Source organism: Nesoenas mayeri, assembly GCF_963082525.1.
Source record: "Nesoenas mayeri genome assembly, chromosome: 1".
NCBI lineage: Eukaryota > Metazoa > Chordata > Aves > Columbiformes > Columbidae > Nesoenas > Nesoenas mayeri.
The window spans coordinates 195,877,024-195,900,136 of record NC_137541.1 but is presented as its reverse complement, the minus strand read 5'-3'; the positions used below and the strand labels follow the sequence as shown (position 1 = coordinate 195,900,136).

The window sequence follows — 23,113 nt, the reverse complement described above, 5'->3', positions numbered from 1 at the left end:
TTCCTGTACAAGTGGGTATGAGCAAGGCCAAGAATCTCTTACTTTGAAAAGCTGTGGTTGGAAGGTGAAGATACGTATCTCTAAGCAAAGAAGATAATTAACTGTATGCAGGAAATGTTTGGGGATAATATTTTTTCAGAAGAAATCAAAACAGGATGAAACTTTAAATGGTTATTATTACTGCATTGCTTAAACTTCTAGATCTGCTCAAAATTAACTGTACTGTATTCTTTGATTTATAGTGTAACAAAGGATGATAAGAAATTGCCACTACTTATATGGCTATCGGTTCTTTTTGTTACACTTCTTATATATGTTTATGTCAAAACTTGAGTTAAGAAATGAACATATACTTTAGGACTTGTCATTGTTAAAATCTACTACATGAGAATCTTTTTCATGTCATTAACTTTTACTATTGTAAATTCAATAATAGGTTGCATTAAAGTAAGGGTTTTTTTAATAAGATTTTTGTTTTAACCCCAAAATGTATTATTTTACAAAGCCACTTGTGTAACATTTTTAACTGGAGTCATTATAAGCAAAGTTGGGTCTTTTGATTGGTAAGATATGTTAATAGTCTACCCTGAGAACCTGTTGTTCAATCTGCAAAATATACCATATTGGTATTTGTAAGATCTTAAGGGGAATGCTTTAACTTAGAACTTGTCTACCTAGTGTGGTTCAGTCTTAAATGGTTTAGCATAGTACTTCTAAGAGACTAACTAAAATCCTTGACAAAATTATTGTAATTATTTATGGATTGCAAAACAGTTTAATCCTAAAAGTTTTTAACTACAGATTTTCTTAGGTTGTTTACTTCTAGCTGGCTTCCCAATTTATACAGCCCTGGTGTGTTTTGGCAGTTGATAAATTATTAAAGAAGTTCCATCAACCCATGGATCATGTACCAGGTCTTCTATTGAAGTCTTCTCGTGATGTTTGTGCGTATTTGCCTAATTATAGATTCTCAAGAATTGCTTTAACTTGTGAGGTAGAAAGTAATGAACATTGCTTTCTGCCCACAGAGTCTAACTCTTCAAACTTCTCAAATCCATTCTGAAAGCTTTTCATTTTGAAAACATCACTGTCATTAAAAGTGTGTGTTTTGCTGTGCTTGTGAACCTGTTGTCTTGGGTGGGGATCACAAGAACTGGTTTTCTGTTTCTTTCCTTGTTTTGTATTTTCTGACTTAAAAAGACCTCTTAACATTTATTTCATTTAGACAGAGCTTTTAAAACAGTTCCATAATTTGAAAGCAGAGAGAGGGGGGAAAAACTGTTTTCTTTTCCTGAATCTCTATTCAAAAGGCCAGCGTTTGGTGGGCTATTTTCCTAATTTTCAGTTTTAAACCGAAGCTCCCTGTAGAGCCTGTTAGTGTGCCTTTCCTTGCTAATCAGCACAAGCTGCCAATTTACAGGTAGTGCTTTTAACAATACATCTCTTTTTCATTGTTCAAACACAGCAAGAGAAAATGCAAAGTATGCAATAACAAATTTTGTATTTTAGAACATTCAAATGTGGGAAAAAGCTATTCTGAAGGTATAACATGTTTATAAGGAGTCTATAATTTCAAAGTTTTAGGTGCAGGCTACAAACTGAAAATATTTTTGATAATACCTTGAGACTACTTCATGGCATCCAGTTTTGTTGAGTAACAAGATAAGAGCTGCTTCCTAAGGGGTTCTCATAACAATTCTGTATCTACAAAGTTTTACCAAAGGAAATGCAAGTAGATAGATACTCTCAATGTAATATTGCTTGCTTTAATATTATGGCAAAAATGTGGTTCTTGAAGAAAACAAAACCAAGAAAACAGTGGAGAATACTTGGTAATTTATTTCACATGACAGTAATATTAATACTAGGGAATCCATCAAGAGTTGCTGCCTTCCAGTGACCATGGTTACTGTAGGACAATTCACTGGTGTCACTGAGCAGCGTGGGTACCTGCTGGTCTGTGATGTGCTGGTGTGACGCTGGGTACCTGCTGGTCTGTGGTGTGCTGGTGTGATGCTGGCAGCCCTGAGGAGCCTTCCTGGGCTCCCCGCTCCTCCTCCTCCTCCCTCCAGCCTCCCAGGGCATCCCCTGGAACCCCAAGGAGCCACCTTTGGGCTGAGGGCACAGAGCAAAACCTGCTGCTGCTTGGAAGCTGGGGGGAATGTGGAAACTGTGTTGCTGCAGCACAGTCTTTTTGATGGTTGTTGAGATTTTTTGTTTGAATTCTGCTTTGGAGAGGATGGGGAAGAATATCTAGTTAAAGCAGTGGTGTTAAAAATGGGAATGAGAGAAAAGCAGAGAGCATCGAGCAGGGAATTTGGAGATTGCTGTCTGATCAGTTTGTAAGACCAAGCAAGCTGATTTCATATTTATATCACGGCACAGTCAATTTATACAACTGCTAGACAAAACAACAGTTTCAAAAAGTTATACTGCTCCTTAAATGTGAGATTTTTACTCACAGAATAAGAATCACAAACAATGTCATAAAATCCTCTTCTAGTCTTTGCATAGTTGGTTCTAGCTCACTGGTTCTAAGCTGCTTAGGCAAGTTTATAAATTATGATAATTCGTTTAAGTGTTTAGATATAAGATTTGTTTCTCTCTCCAAATAGTCACATGCATGTAATTATTGTAGAATTTTATTTGTTCAGAAAGAAATAACTTGCAAACCCATTAAAACTAAATCCCAATTTAACAATGGGCAGCTTCCTTATTTTTGGATTCCCAGCACGAGATGGAGACGACAGTGAGTGGTAATCATGACACAGTGTTGGAGATGAGAAAATCCAATATTGTGGCTCTGCTGTGTTGCAGATTTACTCATTCATTAAAAGCACATAACCTCAAAATGTGATCAAGGCACCAAATTCTTGGTTGACATTGCTTAGGTTTACACCATGTTATCCTGCCATGCTTTTATCTGGTGTTTTTTGACTTTTTCAAACTCTTTTCTTGCAAATTTCAACAAAATCACTCAAACTAAAATTTATGTGCAGTCAACAAAATGTTGTTATATCTTCTCCGAGATTATTCTCCATTATGCTTAGAGCCCCAAGGATGTATTGTCTCCCATAAACAATGAATCTTATTCCCACAATAGTAATGAAAATAATGAGTAAAGTGGGCCCAGGTAAGAATTGGAACTTGGTTTTGCATTTTGAAGTTGACAGTGACAACAGTGAATAGTTGTTGGTCCCAAACTACTCTGAGTGCAGCTCCAAGGCCAGTTTTGCATTTACTTGAAGATTTAATGTAGAACGTTTCCCAAACTTATGAAAATGTGCAACTGCAAGATGCTTTGCTGATGTCAGATAGGGTACCTCCCATTTCTTTCCTATTCTTAAAGCTTGCCAATCCTGCTTTGAAGGATAATCAAACTGATTAGTTGTGTTTTGCTTCTGACTAAGCTATTTTGGCCATTGTATGCTTGCTTACTTTCTCTACGTGTTAAAAATTGTTTTTCAGTATCAAGAAAAAAGTTAATAATTTAATTTGTTCCCTTTTTTGCCCCTTTTGAAGACGAGCACTGTGTTTACCTACCCTGTCTCATACGTTTTTATCCATCTTGGATAAATTCTCAAGAACAAAATCGTAGAATCATTTTGGTTCAAAGAGACCCTCAAGATCATAGAGTCCAACCATTAACTTAACTCTGGCACTAAACCATGTCCCTAAGAGTGTCACCTACACGTTTTTTTTTAAACACCTCCAGGAATGGTGACTCAACCACTTCCCTGGGCAGCCTCCTTGAGTGCCTGACAACCTCTTCCATGAACACATTTTTCCTAATCTGAACCTCTCTTGGCAGAACTTCAGGCCATTTCCTCTCATCCTAGATAGATACAACTATGACTCAAAAGGGCTTTGACTTTCTCTCTAGTTGCTAGGGAGCAAATTTCTTTTGACTCAGCTGATTTATCTAGGTAGCTGTTATCTCGTGATTGCAATTCTCATGTGAGCTTGGACTCTGCTGTAGCTGTTGTTAAAATAGTTGTGTGATTGCAGCTGCCACTTTGAGTGAAGACAAGGGAAAAAAGGCACTGGCTCTTTTGAGTGCCTTGATGTCATGTCTCAGTAGCTTTCCTATAACGTAACAGCAATCCAACACGTCTCTGAGATGTCGTACTACTGGTGTTCATATTAATTTTTTTTCTTTGTTCCTGCTCTCCCTTCTTTACTTTTTGTATCTCATTTTGTGCTTGTAAATCTTATATTATCCCAGTGTATTTGTGCTATTTTTATACTTTAGTTCTACTTCAAACTTTGTTCTTGAGTTTCATGTCATTGTAAACATGTTGCTCTTCCTCTGGTCTTTCCTCTGCAGTGAACTGTTATACTTTGTGTTTTTATCTTCTAATACAATTTGGTATTAAGCAAGCCACTGCTTTTATTTTGCTGTTCTACCATTTTTTCATTGTTTGGATCATAAATAATTTCATTGTCACCTTCTCAACCTTGTTTTATAGAATAAAATCTGGAAGAGCCTTCTCTCTATTTACTTTTTCTGTCTTGGTATCCTGTATGCATTCAATCCTGCATTGCATTTCAAAGAATTGCTGGTCAGTTTGTTCCCCACTGAATTTTTCATGCCTCCTCTTTTCTTTCTTATGTCTTTACACTTTCCAAGCAAATTACGCGCTGTCTTGAAACTGAAACTCAGCTTTTTGATCTTTCACTAAAACTGCAGCTAAATAGCTTTTGTGTGCACTAGAGTTTTGTACTGACTGTATCTGGCAGAGATAAGAAATTGCAGCAGTGAGAGAATAAAGCTCAATGCCTTTAGAAATTATTCCTTAATACCCTCCAACCCCTTGCTTAATTGCTGCTTTTATATTTATTAAGAATAATAGATGATCATCATGGTTTATATTACAAAAAATGTCTGTAAAAATGTTTCCTGCCTAATATTTTAATCAGTCATGTTTTTTAGACTGACTTACTGCTATGTGAAGAGCCCTGCCTTTGATTCTTCTTTTTTTCTTGACTTCCTTTAGCAAAGGCTGTGTTTTGTTGTACAGTATGGGGTGACATGGCACACAGCAGCTAGAACCAGATTAAGAAATCTGGTACTTGTGCATCCCATTTGACCTCTACTTGAGAGATAACCTCCTACCATGTTTGGTAGGTTGTGAGATACACTTGTGTGGGACTAGCAGATCAAACCCAGAAGTAGGTAAGAAAAGATCTGGGCAAATACACCTGGAATAGTGTAGGTATCACTGGAATAAGTACAAAAATCTAGAGTCTGGGAGAGGACTTGCATACCTTCTTACTAGGTTTAGTGGCATTTTCTATAAGACAGTCACTGTTTTTTATTCACCTGATCAGTATCTTGAGGAGCTTTCAAATCTGTTTGTTCCCAATGTCCTTTATTTTTGCTCATCCGGCTGTAAGAAAGAAGTTCTTAAATTTTGCTGTTCCCAGGGCATTGGATCTTATTTAAGCTTTCAAAAATGCTTATGAAGACTGCTATCTCAGTATAAAGTAGTACTGTGATTCATTATACTTCTTCTATATTTTTAATAGCATTTTTATAAATTCAAGAAGCTCTTTACTACTGATTTTGGCTTTGCTTTGAAAGAATTTCTGTCATCTTCACTGAAAATTGTCTCTGGATAAAAAGTCTGAGCTTCTATTTGTCTTTCTATATTATCTGTATTATATGTTTGAGGAGTGTATGCTTCATCCTCAATATGGCTCCATTTTAAGGTGTTTCAGAGTGGTAAGACCCTTAGGCATATTAAATCAATGCAAAAGACATGAAGGTACTCCTGAAAACTTAATAGGTGCTTATTTTTGCATGTTCTAATAAGTAAAGATAATTTTATTTTATTATTATTATTTTTAATTAGGATTAACCCTGAAAAACTTACGGACATCCAAAAGAGGTTGCAAGCTTTCTTAGCTCAAGATCAGGAGTTAAAAGACAAAGCTCAAAGGGTAAGTCATCTACGGCACTTGAATAGAACTGCTACTGGAATAACTGACCTACTCATATATACCCTAGCAGCAGTGTTTGGAACTGCTAAATTGTTCTGATTTTTAAGCTTTAAAGCGTGGCATCAGTGGAAACAATAATCATGTTTAGCAGTTGGTGGTGAGTTTGCCTGTGAGTTGATGTGGGCTCTTGACCTGAATGCCTGAAGAGCCACCTGATCTACTGCTGCCATGCCAAAGTGTTGGCATAGGTGAGGACACACTTATTTTAGAGTCTTGGGTATGAAAGTAATTATTGATTTAGTAGTCACTACATCTTAGCTGTTTGAGGGTTCTTTACTGTTTTGTTTGAGGCTTTTCCAACTGTTTGATACCTGAACATGGGGAGAAGTAACCCCATACACTAGTACAGGCTGGGACCAAATAGCTGGAAGGCAACTTTGCAGAAAAGGACCTGGGGCAGCAGGTTGTCCTAACGGACAACAGGCTGAACATGAGCCAACAATGTGCCTTTGCAGCAAAGAAGGCCACTGGGTGGCATCAGGCAGAGCATTGCTCACAGGTCAAGGGAGGTGATCTTTCCCTTCCCCTCTACTGAGCCCTGTAGAGAGGCACATCTGGAGTGCAAAGCTTGATCATGGGCACAGAATCACAGAATTGTTTTGGTTGGAAGAGACCCTCAGGATCATCAAGTCCAACCATAACATAACTCTAGCACTAAACCATGTCCATAAGAACCTACTAGAGGCAAGACCAATGAAGAACCAACCCCAAAGATGATTGAGCACTTGGAGTGTATCTCCTGTATTAGGAAAGAAGTGTAAATTAGATGGAGCCAGAGTCTTCTGAGTGGTGCCCAGTGACAGGAGAAGAGACAAGAAAAATCTTTTATCGTGAGGGTGGTTGAACACTGACTGGAACAGGTTGCACAGAGAGGTTGTGCAGTCTCTGTTGTTGGATATTAAATCTGGGCACGTTCCTGAGCAGCCTGCTCTGGTTGACCTTCCTTTAAGCAGGGGTTTGGACTAGATGATCTCCAGAGTTTCCCTTCAACTTCAACTATTCTGTGATTCTGTAAAGCATAAGGCTGTTAAATCAGTACAAATATGTCTTTTTTCATGATGTATCCTTGGTAGCACAATGGGAAGTAGGGCTGTGTACTGTTTTCAGTTCAGTAACCCTTTTGATTGAAGGGGATAGGTAAATTGTTAGTTCTTCTTGAGAGGACTTTTCTTGCGGAGCTGGTACAGAACTTATTGAAACAATAATAATAATAAATGGTTACTGAAAAGTAGCAGATCTCATTTCTTGGCTTAAAAACTTAAAAAAAATGAAACCATGTAGGCCTCACCTGCCCACTTAATCAATTTTTGTTGTCCTTTCTCAATGGTAAAATCCAATGCATTGAATCATGCATTTTAGCTTTCCTTTGGATTTAAAGGAGAAGCAAAATATCTTACACTAGCTCTTCCAGGTATGATGGTAAAGTGTATGAAGAGGATTTCTTTGCTGTGCTGATTAATGTTGGGGGACTTCATTAAAAATACATGAATTCCACCAAGATTTTAGCAGGTTTGAGGGAGGTAGGAAAACTTAAAATAACCATGTGGATTCCTGGATCAGAGTGAGGTAGTTGTAAAAGATACTTGCCAGGGAAGATGGCCTGTGAAACATCTCTGGGTGTCACACTGCCTCTTCTTACTGTCACTAGATGCATTTGCTGACCTTTCTCTGGTTTTGTAATATCTTTAGGCTGTGACCCCTTTGGGATAGAGCTTACTACTTGTGTTATTGAAGCGCTGCAGTACGTTGGTTTTCTGAGGCTTGTTTGTCTATTTTTAAACAGTGGGGATATCATGAGCCTACAAATTCTGTAGTTGTGCCAAGTGTCTTCCAAACTATGCAAAATCAGGAGTTCAAATTGAGATGTGGGAAAACAAGATGATTAGAAGTAAAATAAGAAAATCTTTTCGGTAGGTTTTTTTTAATGCATGTAGGTCAAATTTATAGAGCACTACCAAAGGCCATATGATCAGAAATCCATAAATGACAAAGCTTGAGAAATAAAAGTTCTACCCAAGGAGAAGATGGCTGGAATTCTGGATTAGTGTAACTAACCTTCTATTTGTCTGAGCTGGCATGGGGATTTATGACACCTGAATATATTCTGGTAAACCTGAGTGACAGTGTAAAATGAAAAGGGGATTGTGAATGCTTAAAGATAGAGTAGGAGTTGTAGCCTTTTTGCTGAACTCAGATGTAAAATGAGACAAGTTGCAATAGTTAAAACTCTGAAGGTGAGGTTCATCTTGCCTGTCTTTAGATGTCCTGTGTGAGCTGCTCTGCCTGAGCTTTCATTGACAGCTGATAGAGAGGAATAGGCATCCTGATGTAGTTATTAATACCTTAAAAAGACTTTGGGGTAGATGAATGGGGGTTTCTTTGCGTGATGTGACCTTGCTTGAATGCCTGCAGTAAAGGCACTTACTGGGTCAGAGGAATCTCGTTCTTACTTTCCTGAACAAGGAGTCTTAAATCAGAGTGCCCAAGGAAGTCAGTGGCAGCTTTGTGAAGAAAGTGTGAAAGGCAATGTTCAAGGGGCTACTTTTGAAACTATTTTTGGCATTTAGGTATCCCAGGTTTTTGTAGTGCACAAAGTGTTACTTATAGTACATGGAAAATCAGTGTAAGCTTCATCCTACAATCACACAGGCCAGGGGTACTGGTGGGAGGTTACAGTCAACTGCAGCTGCCATGGGAAGTTGCGCTTACACCAGTTTGTGTTAAAAGTGACAGAGCATCTGGTTGGAGGAAGATAAGAGTAGGAGGAAGCGAACATCTTCTTAATTGGAATAAAAATACTATCAAACTTCTTTCTTTCTGGCGTTGGCCTTTTAAGATCTCTTAAAAGGCAGGGAAAGATCTGAATTGGGCAAAAGAAAATAATGATAAAGTTTAAAAATAGCATTTTGAACAGGGGCTGCCTGTCAATGTTACAGGTAAAAATTAAATTCATTTTGAATTTTTTAAAATTGCCGTTGCCTTTCAAGCTATTTTTGTTGCTGTTTTTAATTTATGAGTAGCAATGCAGTGTCATCTTGCAGACAAACTGTATGTACATTCAGTTTTAAAAAATGTTGAAGTATGGACAAGTGGTTTATCCCAGAACTATCCCTCCTTAATAAGATTTAAGGATGAGTGTTCAGACATACTATACAAATGTATCTCAGTAGTCTTATGTATCAGTGTGAATAAAACAATAAAAATAATGCAAATGAAATCCTGGCCTTGGGTCCTTATCTGAAGTGCTAGATTTTTCAGACATGGTTCTTGTGCTGTCTAGCCTGTCTGTTGCAAGCTGCCAAATTCTTGACATTTGTAAGAAAGAAATTCCCTCCGTGAGTGGATCACATAGCAGTGAAACAGCTCAGCTACGCACTGAAGTTCGTGTGAGATGTAGTTTACTGTGTTGAGGGCATGAGGTCTAAGTGATTGTGTCCTCTGAGCTTCTCGATTTACTTCAAGACGCTTTTACTTTGTTTAAAAAATGAAAAAAGGAAATTCTTGATTACTAATTGCTTCCACAAACTTCATCATTCATTTGATAGGACATGGCTCCTGTGCTGTAGCTTGGAAAGAGAGAGGGTGAATCAGGCTGGGGCTCCTTTGAAACTTTGCAGTTCCTCTCGTGGGCTGATGCTGCCTTTTGACATTTCTTGTCATTTTAATATTTAATATGTTGATTCCTCCAACTGTGAAAAGCAGTTTAAAAAAGAATGTGTTTTTCTTGCTTGTTTGAATGTTACTGTATAGGGGGTGTTGGGACACTGAAGTGACGTCTGTCTTGAATTCTTCATCGCACCCACAGGGACGTGCAGGGTGTTTATAGCCTGAGATTCCCAGCACGCCCTGGTACTTTGAATTCTGTCAAAACATCACACAAGCTGAATTGCATGTGTTTTCATATTTAAAACAATTATTTAAGAAATACATCAATAACTCAGAAATTAAATATAGCAGATCAGGACAACATAGTTCTTGTGGCCTTATTTTTTTCTAGTACAATGATCTCAGGTGGTTTTGGGGCCTTTAGCTACTATTGTAATAGAACCATAATATGTTTCTGATGCCCAACGTTAACATTTTCCATAATGGTATAAATTAAGTTCATACAATATTTTTGTAATGTTCGGTTATTTAAAAAACCCTGGAAAGTGATATCAGAACAGCAAAAATAGTGGTGAACAACAGCAGCTGATAAAAGAGCAAGAAAAAAGTTCAGACAGACTGAACTTGTTGTGCCTCAGCTGTCCAGTGTGTGTGTGCCCAGAGGGACCAAGTCTTAGGAGAGTGGAAAAAAATCCAAGAGAGGTGACAGTGTTTTAGAAGGAGGTTGAAGTGAAGGTGCTGAAATCAAATAACAGTCAAAGGAGTAATTTGTTCTTTCTGTATTTCATTTCTCTTTTTGTGAAGTAGAACAACTCTTCTATGCTATATGTAACTTTTCTAGTTTGGGTGTAAAGACTTGGAGTAGGGATTATCTATTACTGGAAATGTTCACAATGCCTAAAATAATAGAGAATGAGGTCAGCTGAAGACTTTTATCATAATTATATTAGTATTGAATAATCTTTGAATCATCTTACCATAATTAGATGCCCATTTCTTTGAATATAGAGCAATACCATTCTGTACCCAGTCCATGACAAACTTGAAAAATTGTTTGAGTCTTAGTGGGCTAAACCCTGTTGACAGCTGGTAGATGTGAGCTGAAATGTCTGGCATTTATTTGATGGTTCATTGTAGGACCTGAGACATGTGCCAGAGGGGTGTTCTTTCTGTCCCTTATTTATCATTTATTAATTTCTAGACCATGTGTGCCAAAGACATACTAGTCAAGTAAGTCACAGAATCGCAGAATGCCAGGGATTGGAAGGAACCTTGAAAGATCATCGAGTCCAATCCCCCTGCCGGAGCAGGAACGCCTAGATGAGGTTACACAGGAATGGATTTTGAATGTCTCTGGAGTAGGAGACTCCACAACCCCCCTGGGCAGCCTGTTCCAGTGTCTGTCACCCTCACTGAGAAGTTTCTTCTCATATTTAAGTGGAACCTCCTGTGTTCCAGTTTACATCCATTGCCCCTAGTGTTACTGTTGGTTGTCACCGAGAAGAGCCTGGCTCCATCCTTGTGACACTCACTCTTTACATATTTATAAACATAAATGAGGTCACCCCTCAGTCTCTTCTTCTCCAAGCTAAAGAGCCCCAGCTCCCTCAGCCTTTCCTCATACGGGAGATGCTTCACTCCCTTAATCCTCTTTGTTGCTCTGCACTGGTCTCTCTCCAGCAGTTCCCTGTCCTTCTTGAACAGAACTGGATGGCAATACAGGTTTATAGGTTATCCAAAAGGCAGAATGAGATTTCTGCCTTGTGGGATGTAGCGACTCACACAGATCTTCAGATCTGTTGATGTTGTGACTCTCGGATTCACAGGAAAGATCGTTTTTGTTTAACCTGCTTCTTTCCATCTGCCACTACAGAAAAGTAAGAGGCTCTGTCATTTATTTTTGTCACTACTTGCTAGACAGCAATAGATTAATGAGATCAGTCAAATCTGAAGCCTTTTCCTAAAGGTTTTAGATATCTTTGTAAATGGATTCATAATTTAATGTGAGCAGGCATTTCATTCCATGCATGTTCCGTTCCACACTTTGTTCTTGGTAGAACTGTATGGATTGTGCTGGCACCTTCCACTGCTGAAATTCATTGAAAGACATAATCTGGACAGGAAACTTTACCCCAAAACTCAGCATTTGGAAAATAAGCAAAATTTACTTCTGTAGTGAGGTGTTGGGCAGCTTGAAAAATATATCTCTTAGCTCTACATATCTTAAAATTAATAGTTGTTATTCAATTTGCCATGGGGAGAAGTATGATATTATGACATTGCCTAATTTACTGTCTCATCTTTTCACCTCTGGAAAAGTTTTTTCTCTTACATGCCTTTAAAGAATACGAATAAGAGATTGATGCTCCTAACTGTTGGACCTTTCCCACCTGTATCTCAGGTTAACAAGAAATATATATATATTTTTTAAATTCCACATGAATTAATACAATAATTTTGTCCAGCAGGTGACTGTACATAGCAGAACAAGGGTGTGATTGTAGTATGCTTAAAAATAACACTATGAGTTTAATTTGCTATTGTTCGTAGTGTTTGCTGGTTTAAGCCTTGTGATAGGAGTTTTGGCATGTTTTAGAAATTAGGTTATAAACAGCAGAAATCCAAGGGTCTTTTTTGATACTTAAGATGTTCTAATATTTATGCTTCCGATGATAGGCAGAAATAGACTATGTAAAAGAAACTTGAGGAAAATAAGAGTTTTTCCTTTTGGGAAGGATGAAGGGAAAATACAGCACAAGATTAAGTTATTCTGTTAGGCATTGCTTCTAGTGTTTTTGGTGTAGGTCTGGGATTAATTGAAACTTCAACCTTGAACTGGACTTAATGAATGTTGTGTAGTGAATTTGTTGTTCAGCTGAGTCGCATTCACCGACAGCGTGTGTGTGATGAGCTGATGGCAGATGTGGGGCAGTGTGAGTTATCCTGGGTCACAGTGGAAAGCAGCTGCATCGAGTTGAATCACTTTCTGTTAATGGCTAAAGTTGTAAGGACACCTCAGGGTGGTGGAAGCACAGTCTGTTCTTGCTTCCATGTAATTCAGGTGTCAGAATAGCAGAGCAACAGCCATAAAAGCTGGGAGAAAAAAAAATTGAATCAGTGATGTTTCCTTCTGAGTAATTTGCCATGTTTTCTTTCTAGCAAAAACAACATGACATACCACTGGGAAATTCAGCCAACTAATGTGCATTTAATGGAATATTTGAATACTTGAAGTCACATCACTTCTGTAGTATAGATAAATTTTGGCTGATGGGTATTGGGTAGAAGAATTTCAGTCTGAAATCGATGTTAGATCACTTAAGAGTGGAATTATATTTTCTGTTTAGAGCAACAGTGTAATGTAAGTTTAATGTGTTGGTAATCTAATGGTTTCTTTTTTTTTTGTTAAATACTTTTTTTTTCTTTCAGTGTTTTGTATCCTACTTGCGTTCTGTTTACCTAATGAAGAATAAGGAAGTATTTGATGTTTTCAAATTACCTCTAGCAGAATATGCACTGTAAGTATGATTGACTTGGAAAGTGAAAATGGTATAGTGAGAAGTTTTGCAGTGGGTGATAGCTTTAAACAGCTCTTTTGTCTATATTAACACACAGAATGGGACAGTCTTGTAATGTATTTACAGTTTCACATTTATACTGTACTTTTGTATATTTTCAAAGACATTCTGAACAGAAATTACATATAAAACCAATATCTGTATGAAGAGAACTCATACAGCAGAAGTTACATTTACTGTATACATAGAGGACAAAGTTTGTGAAGTAAAATAATAGAGTACAATAGTTCTTATTTTTTTCTAATTCATATTTGCATTTCAGCCTTGTATTTAAATGCCAACCTGTAAAGTGTGTAATTTAAAAAGAAATTGGAGTATCTAAATATAGTATGTTGCAATCTCTTTTGAGTGTGACTGGGACACTGCTCCTTGGACATAAATTACTTTTTGGAAGATCCAGTGCACTTGGTAGGGATGAACCATCTGCACTGGACTGAATAGCATCTATTTTGCTATGTCTGCTTTTATACATATATGTGAATCATTCCTCATTTTGTATGAGAGGGAAATTAATTTTGACAGGTTGACTTTACAGATGAAGCCATCTGAGATTGTTTTAAGTTGTGAAGTTTTTGAATAATCTCATGGGGCATAGGAAAGTCAGAAGGGAGCAGTAAGGTGCTCAAAGATGCATGGTAAATTAATTTTACATCTCTAGAATTTCATACAGAGAAGATTTAAGTCTTCAAACTTGTCAGCACATGGCATAATGAACTAAAATGTGACAAATTACTAGACTGTAAAACACCTGGTCTTCCTGTGCTGCAGTTAACACAGTTATGTTTTTTAAGGTACATAAGCCTATTGTAAAATATGCTTTCTTACTTTATGGACTGAGAAATTTTTAAAAAGGAGAAGTAACAAAAACTTGAAACATTTCACCATGTGAAGTGCCTGCCCCTTCACCTGTGTGATTTGTCAGCATCCTTAAAGCCTTATTGTAGGTCTTACTGCACTGACTGTTAGGGGTAGTGGCAGAAGATTAGGGCAAAGAGGGGTGACCACACAAATTTAACCAGTGCTTTAAGAAACCAACTGACAGATGGTGGTAATGCTGAATTTCTGGATTTCCAGTGTCTCTTTCTGGATTTCAGCAGGGTGTGCCATCTAGTGTCTGATGCTGATGTGCACAGAACGGTCCAGTTCTGTTGTTCTCAGGCCTCTGTACCAGGATTTGGTCCTTCATTGAAGTCAATTCTAATACCAGCTTTGCAAAGTTACTAATAAGTCATTCTGGTACAAAACTGAAAGAAACCAGAGAGTTGTTTGGAGGGGGTAGGGGAGGTCTAGTCAAGACTGTGAAATAAATGGAAGTGTAATCAAAAAGTCAGATGATAATAAATCTGGGAGATAATTTGGGGACTCTGCTCTAAATGAACAGTTTGGCACACTTCTTCCCCGCTCCTCAGACTGCTAGTCTACCAAAATACACCCTGCAGTCCCCGGCTTTCAATTCAGTGCACATCCACTGATACAGTGGATCAATCGCTTAATTTATCTGAGCGGCCCTCCAAGTCTGGTACGTTTGAATTCTGCATTCAGAAGCAACCTTGACTTATGTTCTGCGCACAAACTCAGGGCAAAACCTGGAACGAGAATCCTTTCTTCCCTTTGCGTTCTGTGTGTATTCTCTGAAAAGTATTTCAGCCTTTCCATGGAGATTTACTGCTAGCTTGATAAATATTACTCTGCTAAAAATCCTGGAGAGAAAACAGGCTGCTGTCAGGTTTGCATTTCAGTCTGTCAGGCTGTTCCCCACTTGCTCCATTGCTCACTTGCCCGGCACGTCTGTGCACTGAGGTTCTCCTGAGCTCTGTTGATTGAGTCTGCAGAAAAGCAGTAGTATTTTTGATTTCTATATATTATATAAAATTATGTGTATCTTATACAAAATTGTTATATATCTAGAAAGCAATATATCTAAAGAATAAAAAGGGTATGTGTGCATGTCTATACACATATATGCATATGTATTCTAGAGACTGGTCACCTTTATGCTGTGCTACATTAGTATTCTCTTCAGTATCCTCGCATTACAAATTGCTATCAAGTACAATTTGCTGAAGAAAGACTTGCACAGGCCTTGTGTTAACATAGGCAGCATTTAAGTTTGGTGAAGGAGGGCCTCGATGCCTGCATAAAAGAGAAATTTGTCTCTTCATTGCAAAGGACATCTTTGAAAACATAAGAAAATGTAAACAAGCAACAGGATGGAAAAGAATAATTAGGTATTCTAGCCTCCTGGATAGAAGGCAAGGTAAAGATGAGGCAGGGATTCAAAATATTTTGTTTCTCAAGCACTTTATTTTGTTAAATGCTGACATGTATATGTATATGTCAGTCTCCAGGGGCAGATCTTAACAGACGAGTGTGCTGGCTGGACAGTTTAGACACAGCTCTAAGGGGTTGCCAAGGAAGGTAATTTCCTCTGTGATTTTTGTCATGTCTTCCAGGAGAAATGGAGCATATTTTTCTCTGTTTGTCCCTGTATTGGTGCACAGAGAATAAATAAATCAGGTTGAATCCAAGTTATTTGGGAAATGTCTGATACACACAACTTAGTACCCAGCTAATTTTGCAAGTATTGCGTACGGATCACTGTTACAAAGCCTTAGGTAGCTGCAAGTGCTGTCAGGTCTGAAATGGGTGATACCAAGATACATGACCCATCTGTTCACATCTGTCTATCCTCTCCCTGGCCAGGGAAGGCACTCATTGCACTCTCACCCAGTCCCCCTGGCTGTGGGTATAGACCTGACCCTTAGCGCATGATCAGGGCAGAGGGTTTGGTTCATTGTGTTGCTCCAGCTGCCGTGAGCGAGTGCAGGGCTGCCTGTCTTGTTGCCCAGACGGAGTCCATCACAGGCTTTGCACATCTCGTTATCCCACTGCTGGTTCTTGGCCCTTCTCACTGCCCTTGTACTTCCTTTTCTAGACCCCTGTCTCCTTCCAACTAAAAAGCCTGCCCCTTATGACTTTTTCCTCAGTTATATCTCGTCTTCATACACCTGTAACCTGGCTTTGTGTTTCTCCTGTGTAACCTCATCTAGGTGTTTCTGCTTCAGCAAGGGCATTAGACTAGATGATCTTTTGAGGTCCCTTCCAATCTCTAACTTTCTGTGATTCTGTGTTTTTCTCATGCTGTTACCTAGTTATTCTTGGCCTCATACAGTGTAGCTCATGTGGACCTCAGTATTCCTTCCAATGATCTGTAGGATTTGGGCATTTCTCATGCAACTCCCCTCAACCACCTGTGAGATCCAGCCATCCCTTTCTGAGCTTTCCGTAAGTACCTCTGTAAGCTTTGGAGCTTTCTGATCCTGCAGTGAAGATCTCTGAACAAGCTGCAGTCTCCTCTTTCAAAGTCCAGGGTCATTCATCCTGGTTTCTTCTAGGATCTTGAACTACCTGTTCCCATAGTGCAGCCAAGCCCACTGTTGACCTTCACTCGCCTTAGAAGTAAATATACCTGCTTACACATGAGTATCAGTTCAAGTAGAGTGCCTCTGTATTGGCTAATTGAGTTAACTTGGAGAAATAATCTTTAATGCACTCTAAAAACCTCTGTTGCTTGTGCTCTGCTGTGTTGGCCTGCAAGCAGGTATCAGGGTGGCTCAGGTACCAAGAGCACCAGGCCCTGCAGCTGAAATGTGGAGGCTTCTTGTGCTTTCATCAATAAGGCTACATCTCAGTCTTTAAAGTGACTGGTTTCCAACCATGACATCCTCTTTCTTGTCCTTCCCTTTGATCCTGACACATAAATTCTTGATTATCTTGGCCATCCTTACTATTAGTAGAGTACCATGCATTTGAGCTCCTTCCTGTAGAGGACTAAAGCTGGCTAGTCAAATAAATAGCACGGCAAAAGCAATTTCTCTGTTCGTTTTGGTTATTAATTCAGACCATCTGGAAAGCCTGTTAATTCAGATTTGTGTCACTTCAGTTGATTTGATTTCTTCTGTTTTCAAGTGGTTGCTCATCTTGTCTTCTGAAAACATTTTAAATGTTAAATGTAGAAGACAAGTAATACACTTTTCTTCTCTTGAAATAGCTTCTGGGAGTATTTAACCTTTTTCGGGCTACTTTAAATCTTTGTCTGAACCTGTTCTACAGTACAAGAAATCACTGCGCTGTATTTCAGTGTGTTCAGATCATTCTGAAGAAGTTCATTAACACAATAGGTCTTATATTTAGGTCTTCTAGGTGTGGATAAGGAACTCTTAAAAGTGAAAAGATTGTACTGGTCTTAAATTTCCTGTTTAATATGTTTTGTGCAAGGACAGATTTTGCTCTGAGTATCTAAGATTCTGACTTTTTAAAGAATTAAGATGCTGAATCACAGAATCACAGAATTTCAGGGATTGGAAGGAACCTTGAAAGATCATTGAGTCCAATCCCCCTGCTGGAGCAGGAACACCCAGTTGAGGTTGCACAGGAATGGGTTTTGAATGTCTCTGGAGTAGGAGATTCCACAACCCCCCTGGGCAGCCTGTTCCAGTGTCTGTCACCCTCACTGAGAAGAAGTTTCTTCTCAAATTTAAGTGGAACCTCTTGTGTTCCAGTTTGAACACAACCCAACCCAAATAGATGCATAGTGGAGTTACCACATTAGTGTAGACATACTCAAGATCTTTGTATAACATAACTAATAAACCTCAGCTTGTTACACCATTCATGTGAATTAATTTTCAGAAATGTTTAATAAGGTTTGATTTTCCTTATTCAATAGTGAACAAAACTGGTATTTCTCTTAAAGCCATACAATGTTCTTTCTTTGGAGTTTTACTCTTTTAATTTATTTCCTGAAAATCATTGTCTACCTGTTTTTAATTGAAGGAGGTATCTGAGCATCGTAGGTGTTTTGTTCAGTTCCTTCTATGTATTCCCTGATCGATGTTAGGGAATGATGATGTTTGACCACCTAAGTTTCTATTGATGAATAGAACTATCTGCTGTACTTTCATTTATAATAGCAAAATAATCCATTGGTTTCAGTATTGCTTTTAGAAGCTGATTTAAAATGCCTTTCTATAAGATCTTACTCCTAACAAGTCATCGCATTTCACACCAAAATATGAAACAGGACTGTATTTTGGTTTGTCAGCTGAATTTGTGTTGCCATTTTAAGGCCACCATAGTCTGAGGACTGCATTGGGGTGTTAGCATATTTTTAGTCTTCTGTGTTAGAACTAATGAAATCTCACTAAATAACTTACCTGCTTTTCGTATTTGTGATAAAACGTTGCACATTTCTTATTCCATAAGCGTGTGTGAATGCTAGCACGAAAATCAAAGAATAGATATAACTTCAGTCAGAGTAGGATTGTGGTCTGAGTCACATCTAATGCATTAATGAAAACTAACATTACCCTTTCTAGTTGATGGAAAGAAAAGCTGGTCTATATTTTTGGGTTTTTTAATTTGACTGAACTCTAGATTTGGCAAATGATCACGAAATAAATTCTAAAGAAACTGTCAAATCTTACAGCATGAAGAAACTTAATGGTGGTAGAAATTGTTCTCTGAAATATGCTAAAGAAAAGAGGCAGTAATGAGCCAAAATGCTGATATTTCTTTTAGAAATTATGTAATTAAAAGTGTTTGGGGATTGTTTGTGCACGACTTTGTTTAAACTTATCCACTCTTACTTTCTTATCAAATTTGACCTTAACACCTTCTCTCACCCCCAAGTCTAAGGGCTGTATTCTTTCCGTTCAGATCTCGTTTGAATTCTGATACCACTGATCTTTTTTGGTAGGGTTGATAAGCAGTGTAGAAAAATTGGCCAACACTAACTGATAATTAATTTCATGCAATTATTAAGGAAGACATCAGTGCAGAACAGCAATCTGACGGGTGGGATTTCATATTTGAATGAGAAAAGCTGTGCTGAAGTCTCCACATCATGGGCTACTGTTTTTGACTTGTTTTTTTTGACTTCTCCTATGGAGAGAGTTTCTTCACCATGTCAGCCTTTTCTCTGTAGTGATGATCTTTGATACTATATCTGGAGACATAGAAGAGAAGCTGTGACAATACTGGAGTTTGCAACCCCATGTACATTATATGTCTGTCTGCATGAGAAAGAGAAATGAACAGACATTGTGTAGTTGCTGCACAGTTCTACTACTTGTAGTACTTTGTCAACAGTTTACAGCAATACTTTATGTAGAATAGTGTTGCAAAATCTGGAAAAGCCAAAAAATGTTTATCTTGCAAAGGATTTTTCATGCTACTCTGATCCCCTTGCCGAAGAGGCTGTATGTTCAGTGATGTTGCGGCAATCTCTTTAGATGTGTTTTACCCTGCCTGGTGTTAAGGCCCCATTGCAGGTTTGAATCTCCTCCAGCGTTTTCTGCATTGTTTGGTTATTTTTGTTTCAGTTAGTCAGTAAACCCAACTTCAACACATGGTCTCATTGCAAAGGTAATTAGTGCTAGCTCTCAAACCCTGAAACAAGTTTACGTTCGCTGGTTGCTCTAATCTTGATTCATGTATGTGTTGTGTTATCCCCTCAGCATTGCACTGTCAGTAAACATGCAAAATACACTGGATAAAAACATTGATTTTTTTTTTTTTTTCCATAAAATCCTATTTGCTTTACTATTGATGTTAATTGCTTGTAAAAGAACAGTATTTGGTTAGCAGAAATACTTAAACAATATCAACTCTCCTTCAAAATTAATGCTTTATTTATTGAAAAGCTTATTCTTCATCCTAAAGATGAGAGCTGCTTTTTGGGTGCAAGACCACTTTTCAGTGTTTCAACCTGTGGCCAGTACCAAAAGTGCCCCATTTAACCCCAGTTCTGGTTGTGTTTGTTTGTTTACTGTTTTAGCAGAGTGCTATTAACAGTTGAAGGCTCTTTAGGGCCTACAGTCCACTCTTGCTGCTCTGCAGAACCATTTGGATGCTTCATGGATTGTTTGTAATGACATTTCCACCAGGGAGTACGGATTTGATTTTTCTCCTTTGACATAACTCAAGTTTCCTTTATTGAGAGCTGCATGATGAAGAGAAGACATAATGCTGTCTACTTGAAATGAGCAGCACTGAGGGGAGCGTGTCACTGTGCGCAGTCTGAGTCAAATGAGACTGGTCTTTTATATGTGTTTGTGCACACACACACACACACACACATATATATATATATATATATATACACATTTTAGTTGGTTAAATAGCGCACTCCTTTGCCGAGTGTACCTACAAGCCCTGTGCGTTACAAACACTGTCAGTCCTGTATTGTGTATGTTCAAATGTATCTTTATGTGTTCCTTGCATAGTACCAGTGCCTCCCACAATTTTTCTTCACTTAGTGAGACAGTTCATGAAGTCTGAATGGGACTTCAATATTGCTTTTTTGAATTCGGATTTGATAGGTGTAATAATAGTGGGCAATTACAAAGTTTACTGAAGTCATTGGAGGCAGAGTATCTGTTCTCCTTCAATGCTCTCCAGTATTGTTGCTATACAGTATTTTTTCCTTTGGGCTAATTTTTGTCTCTTTGTGTATAGAGTATTAGTATAACCAAATTGTCACGAATAACTGGGTAAGATAATAGTCTTGTTGGCACTGACAGTAAAGCCTTGCTTTAGAGGCGTGCAGGCAGGTGAGATTTCCTTTAAGAGGGAAATATCTCTCCATTAGCTTTTTCTGCAATTAGTTATTTATCCGTACTTTGTTCTTCTAATCATCGTGAGATGGATAATGTTCTGGGTGCATTTCTGGTGGTGAAGGACACTGACAAGAGATCAATGCTATCTTGGCCTTTGACATGACATCTGCATATCTTCAATACCAAATTATAGTGGTGTTTCTCCCACCATATTTTACTGAGAACTGTAGATAATTTGTCCATGTCTACAACTTTTTAGGTTATTTATTTGCTTTTTTTCCTGGGAGGATTTGTAATTGTTCTTGAGAATTGTCAGTTATTTCACTTCTCTTCCTCCCTCAGTGATCACTTACATTTTTCAAGCTAGATTGTCCAGCTGTAGGCTAAATATTGTCTTGTAAATATGCTAGACAAATGTATCAATCTGAATTACCCTAATTAAAATCAAATCACTTGAGCCATAGATGAGGGCTTCCAGTTTGGTCAACTTTTGTGTATCTACCTTTCAGATTAATTTATTTGTTTAATCCTTTGCTTTAGATCACTTGGTCTGGCAATGGCACCTCGTGTGAGATTTCTTCAAAGAGTTCAGAAACAGCGGAGTGCAAAGGAAGCAGCTAATGGGATGGATCACTTGAAGGAGACAGAGCAAAATAAAAATAGCGTCTCCTCAATAGACAAGGAAGGAGTGGAGAAATGTGGAACTGATGCCAATGGAAAGGTATCTGTTAACAAAACAAAAGAAAAAGAGAGAAGGAAAGAAACTGAGGAATGTTCTGCTTCCAGTGAAGGTGCTGAGGAGAGTGGTGAGTCTGAGAGTGAATCAAAAGAGGTATCTGAGGAAGAGGAGGAGGAAAAAGAAGTTCCTGTACCAAGCAGGGTTCCCAACGCAGACTCCATGCAGTTCTTTGAAGGTGATGATGAGGATGAGGATGATGATGATACTAAAGATCTTGATTTGCTGACGGTGAAACGACGGAATGTTTTTGGTGTGGAAGCTCAAGATAATCCAGGACCGGTAAGTTCACTTTATTGTAAGGCTTATGAATCTTAATGATTTTATTTTGGGCGTGCTCCAAGTAAGGAGGAGGAGAAAAGAGAAAATTCTGCTCTTAGCAGAGAACTCGTTTGAACTTCAGATGTGCTGTCCATATGTATTGAAAGTTAGAAAAGCTCCCAAAGTATAAGTGGTGTCACATATGCTTTTATCATTTTATGTTATGAGCAGAAAGTAATTCTGTTTGCATAATGAATGTCATTGTAGTTGCTTTTATGTATGAATAACATGATTTGAGTATCTGGGAAATTTTGACAGTTTTAATTTTTATCACTTACTAATTCGCTTGTACCCCTCTAAAGTAGCTGCCATTTTCAGTCATGATCTTGATGCTGTACTGCAGTTTATGGCACCTGGAACCAAATTCCAAAAGATGATGAGCTGCTTCCCGATACAAATTTTAACAAGCGATCTTTACAATAATAAAACCTTCAAACCATGATTTTTACTTTCAACAGGACCTTTACTATTAGGAATTGAGCCAGTATCAGAGAGAGGGAGTGCATACAATTCTTGTAAAGCATGGTTATAAAGGCTTATTAAAAGTATTCATGTAGATCTTTCATTTCCATGGTGAGTAGCTCTATAATTCAGGATTTCTCTGTGCTTGATGTTCTGAGAAATGTTGCTTTCATTTAATCTTTAAATACAATGTTATAATAAGTGGTTTTTTTAATTATTATTTCTATAAAGCAGATTTGGTACGTGCATGTTGTGATTTTTTATGTATGCTTTGCTATCTAGCAACTACCTCTCTGTAGTAAAGAGATCCAAGTGAACTAGCCATCTGCTTCAGCAAGATGTTTTTCTGAACTTATATGCATGCAAAGGGAGCCTCCTGTTAAGAGAAGTATTTATTTTTCCAACTGGTATTTTAAATCTTTCTTTTTCAGTGCTGTTATTTAACAGCACAGGGCATGAACTTATGCTAATCAGCCCACTAGCTGCATTTATAAGCAGCATCTTTATTTAGTATTTAGTGAAGTGTTATAAACTAGATTTATCAGCTCACTTCGAAGAAGAGCAGTTGCAGTCACTGCCTGTGCTCTCTCCTCTACTACGAGGAGGCTGCTGTGGATTGCTCTCCTATCCCAGAACTATGGGAGGAGGATGCTGCTGGCATTACCTTTTTGTTCCTGTTATTCTAAGCCTGAGATCACAGTATCACAGTATGTTTGGGATTGGAAGGGACCTCAAAAGATCATCTAGTCCAATCCCCCTGCTGGAGCAGGAACGCCTAGGTGAGGTCG

The 23,113-nt window shown here is 38.1% G+C and overlaps 1 protein-coding gene across 1 annotated transcript in view; it reads left to right on the top strand.

Moving 5' to 3' along the window:
* The window catches only part of DDX10 (DEAD-box helicase 10), a gene marked incomplete at its 5' end in the record, with an annotated part of 178,735 nt that overhangs the window by 31,462 nt on the left and 124,160 nt on the right, over positions 1 to 23,113 (top strand). The window contains 3 exons of the mRNA XM_080364108.1: positions 5,856 to 5,943; positions 13,039 to 13,127; positions 21,347 to 21,824. Of these exons, the coding sequence (XP_080220234.1) occupies positions 5,856 to 5,943; positions 13,039 to 13,127; positions 21,347 to 21,824 (655 nt within the window). The remainder of the gene's footprint in view (positions 1 to 5,855; positions 5,944 to 13,038; positions 13,128 to 21,346; positions 21,825 to 23,113) is intronic.